This window comes from Trypanosoma grayi (genome assembly GCF_000691245.1).
Source record: "Trypanosoma grayi strain ANR4 Tgr_210_V1, whole genome shotgun sequence".
NCBI lineage: Eukaryota > Euglenozoa > Kinetoplastea > Trypanosomatida > Trypanosomatidae > Trypanosoma > Trypanosoma grayi.
Genome location: NW_008825829.1, coordinates 1 through 23,343, shown reverse-complemented (window position 1 = coordinate 23,343; position 23,343 = coordinate 1). Strand labels below are relative to the sequence as shown.

The 23,343-nt window shown below is 47.9% G+C and overlaps 21 protein-coding genes across 21 annotated transcripts; 3 read left to right on the top strand and 18 right to left on the bottom strand.

Annotated features, from left to right (window-relative positions):
- On the bottom strand, positions 1-1,219 carry DQ04_02101200 (hypothetical protein; the record flags this gene model as incomplete). The annotated part of the gene is made up of 1 exon (XM_009311528.1): positions 1-1,219. A coding segment is annotated over one exon (1,219 nt), but the record flags the coding sequence as incomplete, so codon positions are not given.
- Positions 1,220-1,489: 270 nt separating this feature from the next.
- DQ04_02101190 (putative intersectin-1-like) lies at positions 1,490-2,374 on the bottom strand (the record flags this gene model as incomplete). The annotated part of the gene is made up of 1 exon (XM_009311527.1): positions 1,490-2,374. The coding sequence occupies one exon, from the start codon at positions 2,372-2,374 to the stop codon at positions 1,490-1,492; it is 885 nt and encodes a 294-aa protein (XP_009309802.1).
- A 259-nt stretch (positions 2,375-2,633) lies between these two features.
- Positions 2,634-3,032, bottom strand: DQ04_02101180 (60S ribosomal protein L32; the record flags this gene model as incomplete). The annotated part of the gene is made up of 1 exon (XM_009311526.1): positions 2,634-3,032. One exon carries the CDS (start codon positions 3,030-3,032, stop codon positions 2,634-2,636), a length of 399 nt encoding a protein of 132 aa, XP_009309801.1.
- A 177-nt stretch (positions 3,033-3,209) lies between these two features.
- DQ04_02101170 (hypothetical protein) lies at positions 3,210-3,602 on the bottom strand (the record flags this gene model as incomplete). Its single annotated transcript, XM_009311525.1, has 1 exon — positions 3,210-3,602. One exon carries the CDS (start codon positions 3,600-3,602, stop codon positions 3,210-3,212), a length of 393 nt encoding a protein of 130 aa, XP_009309800.1.
- A 92-nt stretch (positions 3,603-3,694) lies between these two features.
- On the bottom strand, positions 3,695-3,928 carry DQ04_02101160 (hypothetical protein; the record flags this gene model as incomplete). The annotated part of the gene is made up of 1 exon (XM_009311524.1): positions 3,695-3,928. The coding sequence occupies one exon, from the start codon at positions 3,926-3,928 to the stop codon at positions 3,695-3,697; it is 234 nt and encodes a 77-aa protein (XP_009309799.1).
- Positions 3,929-4,119: 191 nt separating this feature from the next.
- DQ04_02101150 (hypothetical protein) lies at positions 4,120-6,381 on the bottom strand (the record flags this gene model as incomplete). The annotated part of the gene is made up of 1 exon (XM_009311523.1): positions 4,120-6,381. The coding sequence occupies one exon, from the start codon at positions 6,379-6,381 to the stop codon at positions 4,120-4,122; it is 2,262 nt and encodes a 753-aa protein (XP_009309798.1).
- A 191-nt stretch (positions 6,382-6,572) lies between these two features.
- Positions 6,573-7,673, bottom strand: DQ04_02101140 (peroxin 14; the record flags this gene model as incomplete). Its single annotated transcript, XM_009311522.1, has 1 exon — positions 6,573-7,673. The coding sequence occupies one exon, from the start codon at positions 7,671-7,673 to the stop codon at positions 6,573-6,575; it is 1,101 nt and encodes a 366-aa protein (XP_009309797.1).
- Positions 7,674-7,912: 239 nt separating this feature from the next.
- On the bottom strand, positions 7,913-8,650 carry DQ04_02101130 (proteasome subunit alpha 5; the record flags this gene model as incomplete). Its single annotated transcript, XM_009311521.1, has 1 exon — positions 7,913-8,650. The coding sequence occupies one exon, from the start codon at positions 8,648-8,650 to the stop codon at positions 7,913-7,915; it is 738 nt and encodes a 245-aa protein (XP_009309796.1).
- A 193-nt stretch (positions 8,651-8,843) lies between these two features.
- On the bottom strand, positions 8,844-9,116 carry DQ04_02101120 (60S ribosomal protein L37a; the record flags this gene model as incomplete). The annotated part of the gene is made up of 1 exon (XM_009311520.1): positions 8,844-9,116. One exon carries the CDS (start codon positions 9,114-9,116, stop codon positions 8,844-8,846), a length of 273 nt encoding a protein of 90 aa, XP_009309795.1.
- Positions 9,117-9,241: 125 nt separating this feature from the next.
- DQ04_02101110 (putative GPI transamidase component GAA1) lies at positions 9,242-10,624 on the bottom strand (the record flags this gene model as incomplete). The annotated part of the gene is made up of 1 exon (XM_009311519.1): positions 9,242-10,624. One exon carries the CDS (start codon positions 10,622-10,624, stop codon positions 9,242-9,244), a length of 1,383 nt encoding a protein of 460 aa, XP_009309794.1.
- Positions 10,625-10,858: 234 nt separating this feature from the next.
- On the bottom strand, positions 10,859-11,434 carry DQ04_02101100 (vacuolar ATP synthase; the record flags this gene model as incomplete). The annotated part of the gene is made up of 1 exon (XM_009311518.1): positions 10,859-11,434. The coding sequence occupies one exon, from the start codon at positions 11,432-11,434 to the stop codon at positions 10,859-10,861; it is 576 nt and encodes a 191-aa protein (XP_009309793.1).
- Positions 11,435-11,662: 228 nt separating this feature from the next.
- On the bottom strand, positions 11,663-12,415 carry DQ04_02101090 (40S ribosomal protein S6; the record flags this gene model as incomplete). Its single annotated transcript, XM_009311517.1, has 1 exon — positions 11,663-12,415. One exon carries the CDS (start codon positions 12,413-12,415, stop codon positions 11,663-11,665), a length of 753 nt encoding a protein of 250 aa, XP_009309792.1.
- Positions 12,416-12,674: 259 nt separating this feature from the next.
- Positions 12,675-13,595, bottom strand: DQ04_02101080 (ATP synthase F1 subunit gamma protein; the record flags this gene model as incomplete). The annotated part of the gene is made up of 1 exon (XM_009311516.1): positions 12,675-13,595. The coding sequence occupies one exon, from the start codon at positions 13,593-13,595 to the stop codon at positions 12,675-12,677; it is 921 nt and encodes a 306-aa protein (XP_009309791.1).
- Positions 13,596-13,823: 228 nt separating this feature from the next.
- Positions 13,824-15,110, bottom strand: DQ04_02101070 (putative centromere/microtubule binding protein cbf5; the record flags this gene model as incomplete). The annotated part of the gene is made up of 1 exon (XM_009311515.1): positions 13,824-15,110. One exon carries the CDS (start codon positions 15,108-15,110, stop codon positions 13,824-13,826), a length of 1,287 nt encoding a protein of 428 aa, XP_009309790.1.
- A 297-nt stretch (positions 15,111-15,407) lies between these two features.
- DQ04_02101060 (putative RNA polymerase II) lies at positions 15,408-16,505 on the bottom strand (the record flags this gene model as incomplete). Its single annotated transcript, XM_009311514.1, has 1 exon — positions 15,408-16,505. One exon carries the CDS (start codon positions 16,503-16,505, stop codon positions 15,408-15,410), a length of 1,098 nt encoding a protein of 365 aa, XP_009309789.1.
- Positions 16,506-16,740: 235 nt separating this feature from the next.
- Positions 16,741-17,283, bottom strand: DQ04_02101050 (hypothetical protein; the record flags this gene model as incomplete). The annotated part of the gene is made up of 1 exon (XM_009311513.1): positions 16,741-17,283. One exon carries the CDS (start codon positions 17,281-17,283, stop codon positions 16,741-16,743), a length of 543 nt encoding a protein of 180 aa, XP_009309788.1.
- A 336-nt stretch (positions 17,284-17,619) lies between these two features.
- DQ04_02101040 (amino acid transporter) lies at positions 17,620-19,047 on the bottom strand (the record flags this gene model as incomplete). The annotated part of the gene is made up of 1 exon (XM_009311512.1): positions 17,620-19,047. One exon carries the CDS (start codon positions 19,045-19,047, stop codon positions 17,620-17,622), a length of 1,428 nt encoding a protein of 475 aa, XP_009309787.1.
- A 630-nt stretch (positions 19,048-19,677) lies between these two features.
- DQ04_02101030 (hypothetical protein) lies at positions 19,678-20,025 on the bottom strand (the record flags this gene model as incomplete). The annotated part of the gene is made up of 1 exon (XM_009311511.1): positions 19,678-20,025. The coding sequence occupies one exon, from the start codon at positions 20,023-20,025 to the stop codon at positions 19,678-19,680; it is 348 nt and encodes a 115-aa protein (XP_009309786.1).
- Positions 20,026-20,410: 385 nt separating this feature from the next.
- Positions 20,411-20,614, top strand: DQ04_02101020 (hypothetical protein; the record flags this gene model as incomplete). The annotated part of the gene is made up of 1 exon (XM_009311510.1): positions 20,411-20,614. The coding sequence occupies one exon, from the start codon at positions 20,411-20,413 to the stop codon at positions 20,612-20,614; it is 204 nt and encodes a 67-aa protein (XP_009309785.1).
- A 526-nt stretch (positions 20,615-21,140) lies between these two features.
- On the top strand, positions 21,141-23,036 carry DQ04_02101010 (hypothetical protein; the record flags this gene model as incomplete). Its single annotated transcript, XM_009311509.1, has 1 exon — positions 21,141-23,036. The coding sequence occupies one exon, from the start codon at positions 21,141-21,143 to the stop codon at positions 23,034-23,036; it is 1,896 nt and encodes a 631-aa protein (XP_009309784.1).
- A 6-nt stretch (positions 23,037-23,042) lies between these two features.
- On the top strand, positions 23,043-23,343 carry DQ04_02101000 (hypothetical protein; the record flags this gene model as incomplete). The annotated part of the gene is made up of 1 exon (XM_009311508.1): positions 23,043-23,343. A coding segment is annotated over one exon (301 nt), but the record flags the coding sequence as incomplete, so codon positions are not given.

The window sequence follows — 23,343 nt, the reverse complement described above, 5'->3', positions numbered from 1 at the left end:
TACCCAGCGCCAAGCCACTCAGTACGTCATCTGACGCAGCAGCAGCAGCGTCCTCCTCGCCGCGCAAGAGCAGCCTCGCCAGGTTAGACGAGCACCGGCCCTCTTCATCAATCAAGGAAGTTGTGGCACCATCCAGAATGGTAGCGGCCGCATCAACTCCACGAGACAGAAGAACGGAGAGGAGAAAACACAAGACACCTGAGCCTCTGGGCTGCATCCAGTGCTCTAAAAGGGAGTGGAGCGACTCCTCGACCTCGGGCATCGAGAAGAAGTCATACTTGACACTTAAACGTACCATATCCGCCTCCACACTATTCACCCCTACTGGTCCATTCACAAGACGCACACGTCGCGGATCCGGTTGAGCACTGGAAAGGATCGTCGTCAGCGCCCGCAGGAGGCATTGCTGCTGATGCCGCTGGACATCGACGAACCCCCCTCGGAAAAAGTATGCACATATAAAAGCCTGCACAACGGCAATGACACCGTCGGGACCTCGTTCCCACTGGACGAGTCCATACTCCACATCCTCCACAAATACAAACCCCTGCTCTAGAAACGAAGCAGGGAGAGATTTTTTGCCACAAAGTAACCTCATGATCGAGCGGGTAAGCTTCTTCCCGAGGCGAGACCCCAGCTCACTCTTGGGAGAGCCAGCAGGCCTTCGCTCGCTCTCCATTTCCCCCTCACTGCTTGTAGCGCTGTTGCTGTTGTTGTTATTATTATTATTGTTGCTGCTGTCGTCGGTTGCGATAGAACCCGTATACTTTTTGTGCCTCGCGGTGTCCCTCCGCCTCAGCCTCTTGTCACGCAGCGAACCGTCCAAAGACGATTTAGTGGACGTCCCCTTCTTCTCTTTACTACTTTTCTTTAACTTCTCTGGAGTCGGTGGAGCCTCGACAGATGCCCGTTGCTTCAGCTCCTCCAGCTCCATCCGTCGCCGCACACGAAGGGCGCATAGCATCTCCATGATCGTCTCGACCCCGTCGGCCTTCATCGCGCGCTGCGTCTCTGTCCCCAGTGCCATCAGGTCGGACATCAGCGCACGTGACGAGATGGTGTCGTTGTCGCGGGGGTGCTCCTCATCAAAGACGTGCAGCGTCTCCGTGAATTTTCGTCTATGCATGTACTCCCGCAGGAGGGCCTCCGACAACAGCTCCACCTGCCTCTCATGGGGCATCTCGTATACAGGAGAAGCCTGGGCCTTTTTTTGCGGCATCACTGCTGCACAACCTCAAGAACCTTTTGCTTCCTGCCGTTCTCTTTCCCTTCCGCTTTCCCTCTCTCACCCACTCTATAAATATGCACACACACACACACGCGCGCACTGGAGACAGGGAGCAACAGAAACCAAAGCAGACAGTGCGGAGAAGGCAGGTCCTGTTTACACCCAGCGCCATCATTGGGAACACGCAGAGAAGGCGCGGTCTGAGTGGAGGAGAAGGGGGGGGAAGACAGAGCACGAAAACAATAGGCTCAGAAGACACACTCACACCGGCATGCCGGTAGCACGGCGCACGGATCCCTCAGCTGCTGCTGCTGCGCCTATTCCCCTTTCGCCTGTGCCGGTCTTTTCAATCTCCACATAGGCAAATAGATCTAATGTGGGGATCTTCCCTGCGGCATAGTCATCCAGAGCTGCGATCATTGACCGCGTCACCTCCTCATCCTTGTGGCACGCTTCACAGCGAAGTGGACCGTCGGCGAAGACGGTCTTGCAGACATTGCAGAAAAAAGGAGGAGTGGTGGTCGCCACGTTCGGCAATGTGTAGTTGCTGGGGAAGATACCGCGCCGGCCACGCAGAGTCCCCTCCCACCACCCGTCGTTCCACTTCCGATGCACTTGAATGACGTCGCCCACCTCGCACACCAACTCATGTTTCTGTCGCGCCTCAAAGGAGAAGGCCGCGACGACGATTCTACACGTGACAAAGTTGCTTGGCAAAAGAAGCGGCTCCGTCACCGTCCCGCACGCAAGCGCAACGGCATCCTCTGACTCCTGTCGCTGTCGCATGCGCCCCGCCTCACTCTCGTTGACGCCGCACCACCACCCCGGCGACGCGCTGGGCCGCACCACCCCCAGCAGATCGCCCTTCCGGAAGGACATCTCCGACGCGTCGGCCGCCTTGTAGTCGTAGAGGCAGAGGGCCTTGTTGCAGAAAGTGGGCTTCTGCTGCGGTCGCATGTTGGACGAAACGAAGCAGTTGGGGAAGAGGCCACACGACCCCTCCGCGTGCCCGGGCGCGACGACGCAGCCCTCCCAGTAGCCGGAGGTGCTCCCCTTCGCCGTCACGGTGATGACGTCGCCGCGCCGGAAACTGATCTCGCCGGCCTCGCACGCGTCGTAGTCCGTCAGCGCGACGCACTGCTCCATCGCTGCGGGAACGACAGGCAGACGCTCGGCACGGCAACGAGAGAGAAAGAGAAAAAGAGAGAAAGAAGAAAAACAGCCGATGGCACATTACCCTTGACGCAATGGAGCAGCCCATCTCCCTCTGCGGGCAGACGGCGTCCCAAGGGGCACTACACGGAAAGAGGAATCAAGAAAGCAGAAGAAACGAAAAAAAAAGTAACGAGAAACCCGTAACCTTCGACGGCAGCCCTCCGTTTTTTTTCTTTTCCTTCACCCTCCTCTACTGCGGAACCTTGCGGAGCTTCGCGTTGCCGTTGATGAGGCGCACATCAAGCTCATGGGCCTTGCGCACGATGGCCTTCCGCGACTTGGCGCCCACGGTGTGGGAGATGACGCCGGCGTACTTGCGGTTCTGCATCAGCAGCATGTAGAGGTCCTGCACGTTGTGCACGGGGAAGTTCTTGAAGCCCGATGGGGTGATGTACTTCGTCTTGCGGTCGCTACCGTAACCCTTGTTCGGCATGGCCTTCTGCCCCTTGTAGCGGCGGCGCACCGGCGAGTCCTCGCCCCTTGGCTTGCGCCAGCTGCTGCTCAGCTGCGGGAAGACTTCACAGCGGTGGCGCGTGAACTTCTTCGTGCGCTTCTTCACAACGCTCTTCGGGATGAACGGCTTCACCATACTGAGTTCCTTCACTGTGTCAAAGTAAAAGTGTTGTAACAAAAACGTCAATCAGCACAACCAAAAGGAAAAATAAAGAATGATCTCTTCCCATGTCAGAGCAGGCAGACCCCAACACGCACAGAAACACTCACACATGAGTAACGGGACCTCATAAGCACAACAAACAAAAAAACGTTATAAATTTCTCTTTGGGAGATTCCGCTTATCTCGAGACCTCGGTGCTGTCATGAGACGTGAAAGAGCTGCACTCATTGCGGCTAGTACTGACATTCGATCAATGAAGGTAAGAGTTGTCACGTCACCTTTTTTGCATTGAATGGCAAAAAGAATAGCCTTCCTTCCCTCATCGTTCATTTCATATTCCGATACAGCAGAGGACAGTGCAGCACGCCACTCATTCTCATCGGTAATAACCTCGACACCCCACCCCTTAGCAACCAAGGGGCCGCTTACTTGGTGCACCACACCCTCACATAAGGGAACTACTTTTCCAGCGCAGCGACCACAAGCGTTGAATCCCCTCACATTCTCGACCTTACCATCTGAAAAACAGAAGCGGCACTCCATACATAAACAAAACAATCCTTGGGCACAAAGGAGAGAGAGAAAGAATGTGGATACAGCCTTTACAGCCGCAATCACGGGAAGCCTCCCAATCCTTAGCAAGGGGCATTTGCCGATATAGTCAATGCGTGAATGTCCCCCGATAAGAGCTCCTCTTTGAAAAGATCGTTCACCATTCGATGTCGCTTAATGAGCGAGACGTCCTTGAACTTTTCGGATACAATAGCGACACTGTACTTACGGTCCTCCTCACTCAAAGCAATGACTTCAAGTGATGTCGGCTGGAGGTTCAAACGAATCCGAGACTCTATTTCCGCTGCAGTGATCATTCTTCCTTTCCCTCTTTTTCTCCTCCATAGCAAAAGTATAAACAGACCAAAAATGCTTCACGTTACACTCACAAAAAAACAAAGTAGCTGTCATCAACATCAAGCAATGACTATAGATACTCTACAAGAAGACTCCGAGAACAAAGACACCCCAAAATGAGGGGGGAAGAGAGACGCAAAAAAAAAGGCAATTACCTCCTTTGGTAGAGCGCCTTACCCACTTGCTGAAGACGACGACGGCTTTCACACCATTCGCGACGACGCAGAGTCACATCGGCAGACCATAAAAAGCGGCTTAGTGCACATTCCATCAACAAATCGGTGGTCACTAAATCACAAACAGCGCGGCGAGGTTTTGGGGGGATCTCTCTCGAAGTCGGGAGCACCGAGGGGCTTTGCTCTCCCATAATAGTAACAGGGACACAACAAGACACAGCATCGTCTTCAGCAGGTAAATTATCACAACTTGCAGAAAGAATTAAGGCACGGTTTGCATCTGTTGCCTCTGGTGCATCTATTAAATTACGCAACTCCTCTGCAGCGCCCAGCACGGGTGACAACGAGCACACTTCAGATGGAGGAAGCGCCTCGGGGGAGGCCTCAGCATCTCCACAAGACGCAGAGAATCGCGACGACGAAAATGGACCATATTCACACGAGAGGTTCAGAGTCCGTGAAAACTTGCGCTGCAACGAAAATGTATGAGATGTCACAATTTCTCTTCTATCAGCTTTCTCGACTATCTTGGCACTTTTTCTTGACCAAGACCGCATTTTTTCTTTTCTTTTTTTTTCTTCAGCAGAAGCGGCTTGCTGCTGTATTTGTTCTTGAAGCTTCAAGGCCTGCTGCTTTTCCTTTGCCTTAGAAAACAATCGTTCATGTGCTGCTTGAGAAGACTCTATTGGCTTCTTTTGGTTGTTAACTCGGGGAACAAAAGTCAGTTCCTCATTCAAGTGAGGCTCTAGAGGTGGCGGCGTTGAATGCCAGAGTTGTGGACCATGAGTTTGCTCGTAGTGGTCTAACGTAGAACAAAAAACATCCAAGGAGTAATTATACGGGAGATTTGCCTGGCGAACAACATCCCGTATATTTTCAATGGCTGCGCAATAGAGAGGAGAATACGGGCCATGGCACGTCTCCTGGGAAAGGTACTGGTACCATTCTTTCAATCGCCGTCGCCTCGCACGGAGACTTAGCTCCTCTGTTGATGGATTAAGTCTGGGCGCAAATACAAGTTTTTCTTCTGCAGTGTGATCACATTTTGTTCTCGGAAGCGTTTGAACAAGACGCTCCACAACATCATTGCTACTGACACGAAAAGGTGCCTGGCAGAGACGTGCATCCACCTCACCCCTTAGTTTTTGCAAAGTTAACTGGCGTTTTGCTTCGTACGCGTAGAGACTATCAATATGCGCCTTTACGTCGTCTCTAGTCCTAGTAACCACAGGAGGTTTATGTATTTCAATATCTTCCTCTCTTCGGCAGCGACGTCGATCAGAGTCCATGTGTAAACGTTCTTCAACAGGAACCACTGGAGCGCCACTACCTCGCACACGCCGGACAATGCGCTCAGACCCCTTGGAAATCATCGGAGTGGGTCGACACTCTTCGACCGCCTCAGACTTCCAAGCTTCAAGAAGAAGCCGCTGTCGAAGGTGAGCATTTGGCTTATAGCACTCAGGAACGCTTCCACACCGTTGAAGTGTTCTAGCCTGTTTGGTGATTTCTGGGTGAAATGAACAACTATTTAACTCATTCTCCCGTGCAGAACGTATAGCATTGCATTTCTCCTCTAATTCTTGTTTCATTTTAACACCTCTATAGTACAAATCAGCCAAACGGTTCCCCTGTTTCAAACACACCTGCCGTAGTTTATTCACAGCCTTGTCGCTTTCAATGTTCTCATTAGGAGGAGAGATGGGAATTGTCTCTTTTTGTTGCGTTTTTCTCTTTTCAACAGAGGCCCTCCAGAATGTGTCATTGGCCATAGTCCGAGGACGGTTTGCCTCTGTTTCATCACCGCGCCCCATACCACTAGACGTTTGATGATATGCACGTAAAGAACCAGAATGTGATAAGCAAGGTAGCTCAGTCCCACTGTGTCCCTCGTTTTTTTGGCCTTCGTCCAGCACTATGGGGGGAACCGAAACAATCCCTGCATTCCTTGGCAACGACGCTTCACCACGATCATTATTGGAAGGTAATGGAGGAATTTCACCGTGAGACATCCTGATATCCGAAGAACCACGCCCACTATCTCCATCAGCATGAATGTGACTTGAATCATTGCTGATTGTATCAGTTTCCAATACGGAAAACTTTTTAATGACCACAGCAGGCATTTTCTCCATAACAGTATCATCACAATCCTTATTGCGGCAATCAGGAGAATGTGGCGGAATCAACTCTGAAGCGGTGGTATCATTGTCACCATCATCTTTCGCCTCCTGCATAAGAGCCTTCTTCACACCCCCACACACCCCATACATACATTCAAGCCAAACATTAACAACAGAGGCGAAAGAAGCAGCCATAAAGAAAACATAAAGCACCTTTAAACATAACTTCGAAAACGTGCATATCAAACAGATAGGCATAACAGGTCGACACCTTCCAAAGAGTTAGAAACGTTGTAGTTACAGAATCATTGTTCCTCAACAACCTCGCTTGCTCTCAAAACAGGTAGTGGGCTTTGCTCTAGTGCCGCACCATCTGACTTTTCGCAAGCCGTTACAGGTGGCAAAGGAGAGGATAGAGTATTCTCCATTCCAGCACCCACTTGAGGAGAGCAAACCTCTCCTGAAGCCACACCAACGTTTTCATCAGTCGTTTTGGGGGCACCTGCCTCGTTTAGTTGCTTGTCAAGTTCTTCTTGAAGACTTTTGATTTTTGATTCCTGTCTTTCATTGGCTCTTGTCTGGGCAAGCAATTGGCCTCTTAATTTCCCAAGGGTAACTGAAAGTTCCGCCTTACTTTTCTTTTCCTTTTCCAAAGCATCTTGGGTTTCCTTTACTTCAGTCTGCAATCTAGAGACTTCATCTTGGCCATTGGCTGTATTGGAAGTATTTGGAGTCGGCGTCGCCGGCATAGGAAGAGCTGGTATATTCTGGGACAAGCTAGGACGCTCTATATCACTTTCTGAGGAAGCTCGCCTCCCGCTTTTGTGCCTCCGTCGTTCAGTCACATTTCCGGGCCTCGACTTTGTCCTCTCGTCTTTGCGTCGAATTTCATACGGAGAGTATATTTGAAATGCCTTGAAAGCGGCAAAACCTCCCAGCAATGTGGCACCCACGGCAATGACGTAATCCCTCCAATCTGCTTCTTTTGACTCTTGGCGAGTTTGAGGAAACGGTGGTGGTTGCGGAGTGTAAAGTGGACCTGCGTAAGGAGAAACAGGGCCTTGATGTGCCGCATACGTCGAATCACCCAGCGCATGCTTGGACGGCAGCGACGAATTGCTGGCGACCGGCACCACTGGAACACAATTTTGTTGGTTCATTATCCTCTTTATTTCTTCCATAGATTTTGGTTGTCCAGTTTTTTGAAAGGCTTCACATATCTCTTCAGTGGAGAGCCCCTTAGACTTTAAAAATAGCACCTTATTAGCAATAGGTGTAAGCTTCACACGTGGATCAACAAGAAACTTAACAGCGCTCAAAACCCGTTTAGCCTTCTCTGGGTCTTCACTGTTTATTCGCTTCTGAAACTCACCGTTCTCTACACTACCTGTCATTATGGCGTTCATTTTACTTCAGTGACTTTGAACTCCTCATTGAGTGAAAAAAGGGACGCGAAAAAAAAAAGCAATCGGCAGTGTGTAGAGCTTCTGCTTTGAATGGAAGAATCTGAATATCAATCACGGCCACCTCCTCCTCCTCCTCCGCTCCCACAAAAAAAAAAGAGTGGGAAGCACATTTCAATTCCTAACAGATAAAAAAAAAATAACGAGACCAGCACATGGTGCGGCCACGCCTTTTTTTTTTTTTATCCCTCAGCCTGACGATCAATAATACTTTGTATTTTTGCCTGATCATGGATATGCAACCTCCCTGTAGCGGCAGAAACAACAGCAATCTCGATGTTGCTTTTTGTCAGTTCTTCTTCCATGACTTGCTTCAGTATTTGAACAGCAAGATTTTCCGCCTCTTCAACAGACATATTACGGTGATAACGCTCACTGAAAACGGTCTGTGCAGCTTCAGCACCAGCACCGATTGCCTGAGCGTCATAGCGAGTGTACGTCCCGCTAGGATCAGTTTGCCAAAGCTGCGGCCCATTCTCATCCACACCAGCAATAAGGAGCGAAACACCAAATGGCCTGGACATTAGCTTCTTGCGCCCACCACCTTCACCAAATTGAATAGATAAATCACATGTAGCCAAAGCGCACGACTCCACACACATGGGTTCATCATAGGTAAAACGGTGGTTTTGCGCCTCTACTCGAGCATGTTCAACGAGAATTCGTGCATCAGCCACCATGCCACTCAGCACAGTACCGATGTGATGATCAATCTCCAGAACCTTGTTCATACTGGAAGGGTCAACCAGTGTGGAAGGAACTCGCTTCTCAGCGGCAATAATAACTGCGTCAGGGGTCTGAATTCCCAGACCTGTGCTTCCCAGTTTGATTGCTTCGATGGCGTACTCAATTTGGAAAATCCGCCCCTCGGGACTGAAGGTGTTAACGCCCCTGTCGTACTCAGTTTTGGAAGAAAACATAGTGATCTAAGGTCAAACATGGGGAGAAAAACGGAACACAAAGAAACCAAAGAAAAAGTAGGTATAAACAAAGCATAAGCAGGATGAGAACGTACAGAATAATACATATATCTGCGCCTGGCTTCACACTGTGAGAGGCAGTGTTGTGAAGAAAACAAATGTAAAAGAAAAGAACAAAGCACACATAACTGCCTTACTTCAGTTCACGAAGGCGACGAACAGTGGACCGGACAGTGCTGTTGTTAGGAGTGCTCAGTGTATAAGCACCTCCAGCCACGGTCTTGGAGCACCCGTCACAGCGCCAGATACCAACAGCCTTGCGGCGGAAGGCAAACTTGCCACAGAATGAGCAAAAATGCCTCGCGTGCTGCGATACCTCGAGCTTCTTGGCACGCTTCCTGGGATTGGCACCATAGCGAGCGCCGTAGCGTCCCATGACGCCCATCTTAACTGTACGCTTCGCCATTGTAACTTCAGACTGGCTAAAAGAATGTAGAAACAAAGAAATCATGACAATCCCACCAACAAGAGAAAAAGACACCAGCCAGAAAAGGAGAGTCCTCCACAGAAGCAATAACACTTCCATTTGTCTTAATACAAAAGTGATCTAATCAAACGACTAGAGACCCAGAGTGCGTTCGGGTACCCAAAAAAGGAGAGATAAATGCCTCCTATTGTTTTCGTATCACATACCTTTATATTGAGCACCTCCACAAAGCAGTACAACACTGCCCAAGAGCAAAGGAAACCCAGAAGCAGCACAAGGGGTCTCTGGTACTTCACATGAAGAAAAACAAGTTGAATCGCAGTTCCTGAACCAATAAGAAGGCCGGCTGCAGGTTGGAGAATAATAAGGAGACACAACACCACGGCGTTAACAGTCAGCCATGACAAGTCCCATTCACAGACACTCCATGCGATAATCATAAAACTGCTACTCAAAAGGAACCCTGAAATTCCAAGCCATTCCGTTGCACTTGAAGCAAAAACAGGTGCTACAAAGATAAGCGCAACACATGGAGAAAGAGAAAGACCTTTCACCTCATAAATGGAATAACCTGTAGAAAGCAGCGATGCCACAAGCAGAATAATCCCAAACTGCGCAACATCATGCTCGACGTATTCATTCACACTCAATGGAACCCACACGGATGTTGAATGATGAAAGCGCTCATCCAGGTAGCTGAGGGTTGCAATGATCTGTTCATGTAATGCGGCAAGAGAATATGCATTGGAAGCTTCACGTGAACCATCTGTTTCTGCTGTGCTGATAGACAATAAACTGATACCATGAGACCTGAAATTATACCACGCCAAAGGAGATTGAGGAGCAACCAAGGCAGTTTGTAATGCGGCAAGGTAGTGTTGGTACCTTGAGCGCTCCACAAAGTATTTAATGTATGGATTTTGGCAAAGCAGATCAATCTGAAAGCCCCGTTGGATTCCTATAGCGGCTGCTACATTGAAGAGGTCTTGATTGGGTTGCATTCCATTTTTACCATACACACCAAAGCACAATTTGTGTGTATTTAATGAAGAAATGTTGATGGCTACTGCTGAACGGACAAAGGCACTGGGTATAGGCCAATGAGGGGCACTACTATTGACAAAGTAGAAATCCACATCACATGCCATACTTTCCCTCCTCCTAAGAACGTCCATAAGATTGTTCGCCAAGACAATGGACGACTTCTCTGCAGTATTGACGTAGACGGCGATAGTCTCTGCACCTACAGAGCGACGACCATGAACAATGCGGTGATCCTGCAGTACTTTGGTATCATAGCGAGATGCATCAAAAGGGGTCACCAGCACTGGAATATTCCCCACATTTACAGCACTTTCGTCGATGAAGTTGCGTTTCGGTTTCAGAATTGGAATACTACCGATAAGCAGAATTCCAGCCACTAGAAACAGAGGTGCAGCACTGGCAGCATGGCTTTTAAGCCCTTTCACTATACGGTCTCGAAGCATTACTACTATTCTTAATAATCGTAGCCGGTAGTACAGAAAAATAACAATAATAATACAAAAAAAAGGAAAGAAAAACACACAAAACAGGAAAAAAAAACATAACAAACGAAAAGGCAAATAAGGTAGCGAGCCCTAAAGCAAGCTCAACAAAACTGCGCTGGAAACAAAACATCAGATATATGGCGATTTCGTCCCTCCTCTAAATTTTTATACTTAATATAAATGGGGAGTACCTCACTGGCATGCGCCATAATTCACCTTGTTAGCAGTATTGTTCATGAGAAGCGCGATAATGAGTCCGTACAGCCCCAGCGCTTCGGCGAAAATCAACATGAGAATCATGGCAACGAAAATTTTTTCCTGTTTACCGTAGGCGCGAACAGCTGCATCGCCGGCGATACCGATTGATAAACCTGCAGCAAGCGAGGACAACCCTGCAGCCAGACCAGCACCAAAATGCAAGTAACCAGAAAATGCAGAGTAGGATTGCGGTTCAGTCTTGATGTTGTTGTTGATAATCACAGACACGATCAGCCCGTAGATACCAAGAATACCAGCCATAACAACGGGCACAATACCACGCATGATCCGTTCAGCATGAAGAATGCCGAGATGGGCCACACCGACGCCGGACTTTGCTGTACCGTAAGCGGACCCAAGGTTTGCAAATATCAGTGCAGACGCACAGCCCATCGATCCAAAAAAAGCCGCTGACTGCGGATACACATCGGCGCACGTGATTGTCGCAGCTGCAGCTCCGGTGGTCATCACAGCAGCACCGGCCAAAAGAGACACGGTCTGAGGCTTCATACTTTGCAGAGCTCTTTAAAAATAAATGCAACTAATTCAATATACAAAAAAAAACACACAAGAGGAGCGCCTGTCATCGTGATTCCAAGCATCTGAACAAGGAACATCTGAAACAGATTTCTTTCTCGTGGAATGGTGGGAAAGGGAATAGCGGTATGAAATGATGCGACACAGTGTGTTCAACAAAAATCAAAAAGAAAACGAATTTGCAAGGTGATCCAAGTGACCTCATTTCTTCGCCTTGAAGACGGCAACCTCCACCTTCTGGGCAGCGACCTTGTGAGCGTGGTGACGAGCCGTCTTTCTCTGACGTGCCGCGCGACGGCGACTGCCGATCAACCGCAAGTACTCCCGACGCTCTTCCGCCGATTTGCGTACCTTCTCAATTGCAACCTTTACCTTCTTGGCACGACGAGCCCTAATTGTGGATGTAATCAGGCGCTGAATCTTTGGAGCCTTAAACCGGTCCTTCTTTCCCTCCTTTGTCACCTTTCGGCGAACGACGTACTTACGGACATCATCATCGCGGGAGAGACCGAAGAGCTTGCGAATGTTGTTCGCACGCTTAGGACCCAAGCGACGAGGAAGGGAAACATCTGTTACGCCTTCGATGGGTTGATCACCCACCTTTTCAATAGTGACGTTGAGAAGCGCAATATCGCTAGCCAAAACGCAACCGCGGAGAGACTTGCGGCGGCGTTCGCCCTGGTAGCCACGGAAGGTGTTGAAGCCAACGGCACCGCGCTTGACAAGGAGGGAAACCCGACTGGAAGCCATAACGCCCTGAACCATGGGGAACCCATCCTTGTCAGAACCACCACGAAGCTTAAAGGTATACCCCTTAAACTCATTGCCAAAGATTGAACCATCAACCTCGTTGCCCAAGCGGTAGTCATTAAGGTGAACACGAAGAAGAACTTCATCCGTCACCTCAAACTGCTTCACGGTGCCATTCCGCGGGTAGGCGATGTTGAGCTTCATTTGGATCCCTCTTTTAAAAATTAAGAAAAGCAAAGGAAAAAAAAGGAAACAAAAAAAAAAGGGAATTTCAAATTTAAATTACTAACAAAACATAAAAAATCCTGGAACCAGAGTCATTATAATTCATACATGCAGAGAGAAACTCACAAGATCACATAAGGTCAAAACACGCCAGCGCTACGCACGCGTTGCCTACCTTTCCTTCACAGCCCCCTACTATTGCGATTGATACCTAACGAACCTGCCTTCCATTAAAACCCTACTTCATCTTTGCTCCCTCCCAGAACTTATTACACTGAACACCCTTGGCGGTGTTTCCTTCCAGAGAGCTCATGGCCGAGAGAATTTCAATAAGAGCTGCAGTAATTCCGAACTGCCGTGTCTTGTTGTAAAGTGAGCTGGTTCGCTGCTTCAAGCTGCTGATGTTTGTCAGTTGGCCTTCAACAGCAACCAACCGAGCAGCCTGCTCGGAAAGCTCATTCTCAGCAACAGCGTTGAGAACCATAAGCGATGCATGAAAGTCATAAAAATCTCGGATAAACTGCTCCTCCTCATTCTGTAGAGAGTTAGCGAACAGGTAACGGTTTTTTTGGTTTTCTGTACTAGCGGCGTCAGTGAGATCTTCCTTCCATTTTTCATACGACGGAATGTTATACACAGCATGCTTTTGAACACCTGCCGACACAAAACGATGAAAAATGAATTGATAGCGTTCTGCATCCTCAGCAATCGTGTAGGCATTTTCCAAGATATAAGTTGCGTATGCAAAGTGCATTGACTCCTTCATGTCATTAATAATGCCATACTTGAACTCACTGGAGTAAAGCTTGGACAGGGAATCAATTCCACGCTTACCAACCGGCATCAGCACCATCTTGTCTGACTCCACAGAGTCAATGCAGCGCACAGTATTGCTGTTGAGTGCTCCACAGGAACCTCGATTTGTCGTGATCGGAATATAAACCAGGGAGCCCTTTGCAGAGGCTATTATGTCCTTCTCCTTTGCATTGGGCTTACTGAACGCCTTTTCAGTGTATCGCAGTGTGAAATCACGCGTTTTCACACGACCCTGAGCAACCCGATATTTTGCAAGGGTCACCATCTTGATCGTCTTCACGATCGAGTAGAACCGGTTGTAACCCTCAAGCTTTTCCTTATACAAACGAAGTTTTCCCGACATTTTTGCTTCGTGACGCTTCAAAAAGATATAATAAAAAACAAACAAAAAGAAGAAAACAAAGAAAAAGTAAAATTTCAGAAAACAACTTGGGGTAAGTTTTTGAGACAAGAGCGGTAACGCACGGCCCATCCCTCATCCAAGCCCGCAAAAAAAAAAAAAAGAGTACAAATCCAGAGGACTTGGTGGGTTCACTTAAAGCAGTTCATTAAGACCCCTTATTAAATACCTTCATTCCGAATCATCCTCAACGGCTCTAGGACGCTTTGTAGTTTTCCTTGGTGCATCGCCATACTGAACTCCCTCTGCGTTTGTCTTCACTCCACCGTAGTCTACATAGTACCAATCAGATGGAGTGTTCGCTTGAGGACGTCCATACTTATCCAAAAGGCCATCCTTCATCATTGCACGTTTTTTTACGGCAATTGGACCGAGTCCCCACCGTCTTGGATACGTGTCACGGTCCATTATGACTCTCTTGCTTCGAGCAACAATCCCATGATCCACAGACGCCATTTGTGAAGTTGACATCTCAGCATATGCAAGGGCAATAGCTTCACCCTTGGTAGACATCAACACAACAATATCGTCTTTTTCGATCCCATTGTCAAACCGTGAAAGTCCAGGAATCATAAGTTTCGCACCGTAGCACATTGCATTCACGGCAGAATCCTTAACAACCAAACGCTTGTAGTTTGTGAGAAGGTACTCACAGGGGAGAATCACACGGCGAAGATAACTCTCATCTTTCTCGTTCTCATAAAGCCATTGTGCATCGAGGACATCGTGCATAGTAGAAATATGATCGTCCTCACTTATTACCCCCGTGCGAATGCGGCGGAGCTCTTCCATATGACCACCCGCACCCAAGATCAAACCAAGATGAACGCAAAGGGTTCGAATGTAAGTACCTGCTTCGCAGTGAGTTTCGAACACGGCCAAATGACGATGTTTATCATACTCAATCAGTCGATTTGAATATATATTACGAATGCGAAGCTGACGTTTCACTGCAGCAATCAGAGGGGGCCGTTGAAAACAAGGTCCAGTAAGGCGTTGTAGAGCAGCAACAACTTTTTTTTCACTTACCGCATCATGAAGGCGCAACACCCCAATGTATGTTTTACCAGCGTTCTGTTGAGACTTGACTAAACGCGTTGCACGATCAATGCATATAATAAGAGCCCCAGTAACTTTAGGGTCAAGAGTCCCTGCATGTCCCGTCTTTTCGCATTTCAAAATACGCTTAATCCACGACACAACTTCATGCGAGCTAGGATTAGACGGTTTATCAAGGTTTATCATACCGTACTTTACGTATTCCGTCAGAGGCCTCTGAAGAGGTGACCAGCCACATTCCAAGATAGCGAAATGTGAAGATCGCACGTTCATCTTATCATAGTTTTTCAACAAAAGTGGCCATTGCTCTGGAGGAAGTTTGCTTTCACTGCCTTGGCCTTCCTGAGGGATGCGAAACTCCCCTGAACGCTGAAGTTCGCCAAGTTTCTTGCTGCTCATTACGAACTTCCACTTAAAAAATTGGTTTCCCTTGCTCCTCTTGATGCTGAGAATGTAACAAAAAAAGAAAAAGAAAAGACAAAACAAACCGAGGTGATGTATTTATTCTCTAGACCCCCTCCTCCCTTTTCTTAAACAGAAACAACACATCGAGAAAAATCTATCGTAGTTCCCAACGGGGCCAATGAGAGCAACTTGGATAATCCCCTTCCGCCTCTACACGACACAAAGAGATGCAGAATTGCTTCAAGGCCAGACGCAGCTAAAACAACAACAGCAACAACACGCCTTCAAAACTCATAGACTTAGTAGATTCTCAGAGTTCCCATCTGACGCCAAACGAAACATCTCCCGAATATCCTCAGCACGAAAAAAGTCTACGCTACGACCCAGATTATGAGGTTCGTACGGGTCGCGCACCATGACCATTTCGTAACCTAAAAGCTCCCATCGTTCTTTTTCGCCCGATTGTTTCAGTTCATTAAGCCATTGTTCCTTTGATAACCACTTATTTTGCGTTCGAATATCGACAACGTCAGAATCAAAATCAAATTGTCGAAAATCACCAAAGAATCCAAAGAAACCGCGTAAATCATCCAAAACCTCAGATACAACCACCTCTTGGCACGGAAGCATCTCATAAAATTGTGAAGATTCTACACTAATATCTCTTGACAATTGCATCGCGGCAAGCGAAATCAATTCGTCAACTTTTCTTTCGTCAATGACGCTAGTAGTCCTTCCTGTAACCTGCATATAATAAATGTACATCACTGTCAATGCGTAGGGGGAAATCCATCCTCGTCGGGCGTCAAGAATTTTTTGTGAACGACCCCAAAGCTTGGCGTAGAGCGCTCCAGCCCTAAGGCGTGGGTCCGACTCCATATACAAGCGAATCAACAAAGAGTTCCGAAGACCATCTAGGGAAAGAGAGAGATCAAAACGAATGCTATCGGCAGAATTGTTCGTCAATTTCTTAATACGCACAATAGGGACACGGGCTGCAAATATTCGCTCAAACTTCAGCTCAACCGAAAGATTCCGCCTCTCTATGTGTCCAAGAATAGAGGACAGGACATTTTTATGATGCTCACGTTCAACATCAAGAAACTTAACGGGCGATATTTTTAGCTTTTCAAGTGGTCCAAAATCTGAAACAGATGATTTCAAGGGAAAAACAACGGCGTAATCGGCATCACCGTCCTGAAATGAAGTGCCAGCTACACATGAACCGTAAATCATAACGCAAGGCGAATCAGTCGCCTGCGGAACGCCAAGAACATTCTCAACTGAAAAATCTTTTAGGAGTCCCTGCAACCACTGTCTATTTTCAAGAAACCGTGCATGCTCCTTACACGTCAGTAGCCGTGAACTAAGCCGTGAACAAAACATCATACACTGCACCAGGCACCGTCTACCTTACTTTTCGCAACCAAATTTCACACCATATCAGCAACGAAAACAAAAAAAAAAAACGAAAAGACAGGGAAAAAAAAATCAAACAAGACAATTGTTTTCTACAAACAAGAAACGAACTGAATATAAACAAATATCATTTGGTTCATTCCATACTCCGCTGCCCCTCAAACATGCACCATCGACATCACCACCCTGAAGAAAAAAAAACCACTTATAGCGAATCAAAGAACTCTTCAAGCTCACCTCCGACTGTATTGTTAGAAAGAAGAGTGGCTTCAGCAACCTTGGCGTCGTGTTTTCTGTTATTTTCCTCTACCGCTCCCTCGCAACGTCTTTTTCGCAACGCTCGTGGGAGAAAATGATGAGCATTTGCAGGAAAACTATTCGCTTCACTCCTCACAACATGAGAGCTGACGAGCAGGCCTTCACAGTCATCAGAGGAAGAACTCGAAACGCTTCGCTCGCGTTTCGGAAAGTCCACTTGTTTCTCGTCAGCACCACCGTCTTCACTGCAACATTTCAATTCCCTCCGTTCAAGGTCTCGTATCATCCGTTCCACCAACCTTTTTCGTTCGTTTTGTTGAGGTGCCAAAAACCTGGCTTGGTGCAATGAATCTAGCTCCTTTTTTAGCTTCACTAGATCCGACTGCTCAAGTTTTTCATTCCACTTGCGAAGTTTTTCTGCCCTTCGACGCTCTTCAACCTCTTTCTTGGTAAGCCTAAAACCATGAAGTCGCCGCTCATCTACACTCATTTGCAGACTAAACTGCAGAGAAAAACAAAAGAAAAGAAAAGAAATTTAAGGCCAAAGGAGGAGCCAAAACAAAACGAAAAAAAAGAGAGGTACAAACATTCCACAGTGCGATAGAAGAAAATAAGCCCAAAAGTCACGCTCACTACGAATTGGTTGCCTGTGGATGACGTGTATGGGTGACAAAACAGCAATATTAACATTAGAGGGTGTCAAAAAAAAAAGACAAAGAAAAAAAAAGAGAAAGTGACACCAACAGTACGTCTCCTCACCGTAAATTTGGTGCATATATAGATGAAAAAAAAAAACAGGAAGAAAAAAATCTACAGAAAAGCACTACTACACAATTCCTTTCAATACACTGAAAGTTCCCACAACCATAATCACAATACCGCAGCAAATATAGAAGTAGGAGCGCGCTCGCATAAAAGTAAGTGGCTTGCCAAACAAATTGCGACGCCAGTACTTCCACGCTGTCCGCGAAGCACCAGGGTCCTCCACACTTGATTCCACAGATAGTGAAAGTAGAGGTGGAAGTATCATTATCATGACTGTTGCTGGAAGCGCCCCAATAAAAGAAACAACAGTGTTAACTGCACCTGTTCCCACACCCATTGCAATACCGTAAATAACAAGACTGATCAGAACACGCATTAGAATCCCTTTCCACGACCGTGGTCGCCATCCCAGAACGGAATCAAGTTGCAGAATTCCCGGCATGAAAAGAATAGGATATGTGCACAGTATGTTCATTGTAAAGGCAACACGAACTACTGTCGACAAGGTGTCATGGGGCAGTGCATCAACAAGTGATATTGTAAGGTTATCTCCATAGGCTAGATAACCTGAAAGGCCATATAACAAGTACCATGCGACAACCACATACAAAACAACTGTGACCATAAATGGAAAGCGGCGTTTGTTGTTACACGCATTCTCCACAGGCAAAACAACACCAATACCTTCAAGAATCATCATATTGTTCGCCATGTTATTAAACCATCCAAAAGGGACATCAGTTCCCACTGGATGAGTAGTTGGATCGATACCTTCACGGTGAAGTTTCATAAACGTCTGAACGGCAGTGGTGAGGAGCGCAAAAAACACACAAACAGTCGCTACCATAGAAATTAACGCCAGGAACGACAAGTTGTCACTGAAAAATGAAACTGGAAGAACAACCACAAACATGACAGTCATCCAGATGTATTGATCCCCCGTAAACCGTGAAACGAGATTCAACATGGAGCCCCCGAACAACTGAAGATATAACAAACAAAACCCGAATTGCGTCAAAAGAAGCACCAGAAGAAGGAGATATCGAAAAGGAGTCCCAAGAACAAACTGACATAACTGGGAATAATTCGTGACATCCCGTTTATTCACAATACGCTTTGCACGAAGAAGCAGGCGAGAACAATCCACGACACACGACCCCATCGTCAATCCAATTATCGGAGACAAAATATAGCCTGCGTCCTTGTAAAATGTCGGGAGTAGAAACACGGCACTTCCGACGTTTCCTTTGAATATGTTAAAGGCGCATTTAAATATGTTGACATTTCCATCGTCAGAGGCGGAACCTTCTTGATCCTCTCCTGACGCTCCGTAAGGAGCATTCTCTTCGTCAAAGCTCTCCACTTGCGTTGTAGACGGGGATGGTGCACTATCCCCCACATCGCTGGAAAAACCTTTGTATTTATCCGAAGTGCACATTCCATCTAATGACGACTGAAGTTTATCGGAAGGGGTAGAACTGGCAGCCATATGCTTCTTAAAAAGCGAACAAGACTGCAAAGAAAAAACAAGAAGAAAAAAAGCAAGAAACAGAGATATAACAGATACCGAAGGCATCGCAGGCAACAAGAAATTTGGCAACGCTTAAGAGAGCAAACCAGCCAACGAAGAAAAGCCTTTAGCGCACAAAGAACAACCAACGCACACCACCAAGAGAACAAATTCCGAAGGACAACCCGCAACAACAACAACCCCCGGCTTCACCGGGCCACCCCCCGCCTGGTTGCCCTTGGGTGCCGGGACCGCCGCGGCGCCAAGGGTTTTCGCCGCGAGGGATGGGGGGTTTGCCGCTCTCCCGTTTGTTGGCGGGCGCGTTCTTTTTTGCTGGGGCGCTGCTCCCCCCCGGGCAGGGCGGGCGTTACATATTTTTCCCGGTGGCCCCTTTAGGGGCATTGCCGGCTGCAAAAGTTGTCGGCGCGTTCCGCGGGTGGGGTGTGAATGCCGTGGTTGGTGGGAAGTTTCTTTCCTCCACTCTGGGGTGGCGGCCCCCCGCGCCAACGGAAGAACAGCAATAATAAAAGACGGCTGTTGGGACAAATGCGGTGGCGTGTGCGCAACAGGAATCTTCAAAAGCTGTTTTTTTGTCCAAATGACATTGTTTCAGCGGGTTGCCATTTTTAAAAACTTCGCATTGGTCCCGCGGCGCACCTCACGCTGTCGTTTCTGTGTTTTCCCATGGTGTAGCAATGAAAATTCCGTTAGTAATGCACCAACAATAGAAGAAAGAGGGTTGAATGCGAAATTGGTGTCTCCCTGATTTTTCTGTTGATATTGTTGTAGAACAGGGGATATTTTCCAATGGTTCAATAGACATTTGTGTTTGTTTGACAGGTTGCCATGATGTGTACCTGTCTTTTTGAGCCAGTCCTTGAGGGCACGGAAGTTCTGGTTGCTGACTTGCTGCACATTGGTGCACCTATAGCGTCGACCTGGATTCATTTTTGCCATTGGTAGGGGCCTCTCCGGCATACCGGAGTCGACTGAATTGTACTGGTTCCAGGTGTTATACTTGGATATTCACGGTGAGATGTGGAATACTGCCTTCGCTCAACCAGCATCCCTTTAAAAAAAAAAAAAAAACGGAGTGGGTGGCAAAAACATACATGATAAAGATGCAGGGCCGTTGATATTTCTCAGACTCTTTAAATTGTTTTTTTTTTTTTGGCTTTCTAATAATGCCTGCGTGATGCATTACTATGGAATTCGTTGCCTGCAAATATTACACCTGCTTAATTGAAGACGCAATACACTCGCTAATGGGAGGTCAGTGCGTCATAGTGTGAATCACAACCACATAAGTCAGTATGTGGGAGAGTAGGGGCATCGAATAGATATGTCTTCTTATCCTTCGTTTGAGGCACAGGAGGAAGTAGATCTCGGTGAGCTTGGCTCACTAAGGAGTATTACTGCTATTGCCGTGCTGCTTCTTCTGTCCGTGGTTGAGTTGAGGTCTGTCCCTTTCACAGTTGAGGGCTTGAAGGGTGTTTATGATAATCTCGCTGTCGAGGGACTCTCTAGGGTGTTCGCTAAAGATTGAATCAAAATATTGGTAGGGTAAAATATATAAATACTCTGGAGAATAGGGTCATTCGAGAGATTGTGAAGTGAATGTGAGTTGAAGATAGGTAGCGTATGTTAACCGGAGTTGGTGCCAGTGCAGCATGTGTTTCTAACGGGTGAGTCAAGCGACGCTGACACGGGTTCAGGGCATGCTGGCCACCTGATGTGCCTCTTGGAGAGGTGCAATCGACATTGAGGGAATTGTTGGTGTGAAGTGTATGGAGGCAGCTGTGTAGTGGCTGTGCTGAGGCTCAGGGGAGAGTGAGGAGCCCCAAAGAAGTGTGCAGAAAAAGTACTGATAAAACACAGTGATCTAATCAGGAAGCACAAGTGATAGTTCTTCACTGGTATGCGAGTAGAAACCCCAAGTACACAAGCATGGGGAAGTGTCAACTGTACAAGTTCTTCTGTTACTGATTGTCTGTGCTCTGCGTGCTATTTTCTTCCTTTTGCATCTGTTTTTTTTTCTGAAGCAAGACAAGCAGCTCCTAGAAGGACTATTAATGCAATCGAAGAATGTGAGGCACATGAAAGGCAAATCGCAATTGACGCATCTACGGTATTCCAAGATACCAAAGAGCATTGACAGTTGCAGTCTCGGTGACATGGGCCTCTCTGAACCTGTTTCAATCCTACGTCGAGGCAGAAGGAAGGTGAGACTACAGACATCTATGGGGCTGCAGTTGAGAGACATCCAGGTGTTGTGTCTGGTACTGATGCTTGTGATTGAACCGTTTCTTCGCTGTGCCGCTGCGGCTGGTGGCGTGGTCCCCCGAACGAGAATGGCCACGCCTGCAGCTGGAAATGAATCCTTGGTGATACTCACGAACTGCTTTCCCAGCGTAATACTCAGTCCTTCCAACATCCCATACACCTGCGAAGTTAACAATGACGAAGCACTGAGTGGCTTGAACCTCTCCGCCTCGTACTATCATAAAGGAGACCTCATCCCTGGCTGGCCGGCGACTCTGGACGAGGAAACTAATACCATTACATTCATGCCTGATCATGGGGCGCCTTCAGGACGTTGGGAATTGGTATTCACGGGGCGTTCTGACAATGTAGGCTTTTCCACTCCTCGGACGACCAATAAGAGCATGGACTTCATGTTGAGTGAAGAGACCAATGCGGATTTTGCTATTCTCTGTCCGTATTACGGTATGGCTGTATCGTTTGCACCCAATCTTCCGAGTGGCACCATGGCTTCCGACTACATGCTGGTCCGCTCTTTCGATGTATGCCAGTACACCACTACAACCTGCACTGACTCTGTTGGGTGCTACAGAATGCTGCCACCCGCGCATCTTCCCCCTCCTGGCGAATACAGGCTCTGTGTGACGTCAAATGACTGGCATGACCAATACCTTCCATGGGGTGTAGAATCTCTTGAGGTGAAGGTGCTGTTGGCCACGCCGCTGTACTTGACAGCTGGTAAAGACAGAAATGTCGTGCTGCAGGATGCGGAATCTGTGGTCAGTATGTTGAGGCGTGTGTTCCTGGAGCGGTGCCCTGACAACAACTGCCCCCGTGTGACTACTGGCAGTGGGGAAAAGGTGGTGCACCGTGATGCGTGTGTCAACACCTCCGTCTCGTCGCGGGTGTACCTGTCCGACCTCCGTGTGCTGTCTGCAGAAGCTGGCGTGTACGCTGTGTGTGTCGATGGTGATGGTGATGGTGATGGAGAGCACATTGCTCCTGCTGCGCTGCCGGTGGCGGTACTGGAGAAACCCTTTGCCTTCAAGATAACTGCTGACACGGACCAGAACACTGCTACGATTAATGTTACTGGTGGTGACCTCGAGTGGCGCAGAGAGCCGTACACGGTGTGCGCTGTGCCACAGGATGAAACATGTGATTCCGTCTCTGCTGGGCCTCGTGTGTGTGAGAAGAGTGAGTCCCCAAATTCATTATCCGTGTTTCTGGATCTCGCCAGCAGGGGAATGCCTGTTCAGGATGTGAAGTTCTGCTTCATCGCAGCCAACGTGACAATCGGAGGACGCACCTACACGCACATGCAGGATGTGCTAGAGGATGTCTGGGAGGACGTGTGGGAGGATGATGGTGAGTCGACCACAGGAATGTCTGGTGGATTCATCGCCGGGATTGTTATTGCGGGCGCCGTTTTATTAAGTGCTCTGGTTGTCGCCGTGGTGTATGTGTTGCATCAGCGACGGAAGAACAGAAGAGAGCCACCAGACTCTGGCACACCACCCTCGCCGACGGTGCCACACCCTGAACAGAAGAAATCAAATCCCCTGACAACTGTTTCTGTTGGTACTTCCCCGCACACACCCCCACCCACGCCTGTTCCTCCGCAAGACGATGGTGCTGCCCAGGTGCCTGTTGCTGAGCAGCCCAGCAACACAGCGGAGCGGCACATCGACCCCACAAATATGTAAGAGGGGATGGACGGGAATTCGGTTCCTTTGGCGGACATACATGAAGACAATGCGACAAATACAACGGAAAGTGTTATATCTGTTAATAACAACGTACTTGACAACAAGACAATGAAGATGCCGACAGTTCGTACTAATTATAGTGACAAATCCATTGATTTTCTGAATAGGAGTTCGAGGGCTTATGTCGAATGTCTTTTGGACATGATGGAGAATGGAGAAGAGGATGACGACTTTACCCCCCAAACGATTTTTCTTCCCGAACGCAAAGCGGACAACAAAAAACCTTATCGATCATGGGTTGAAA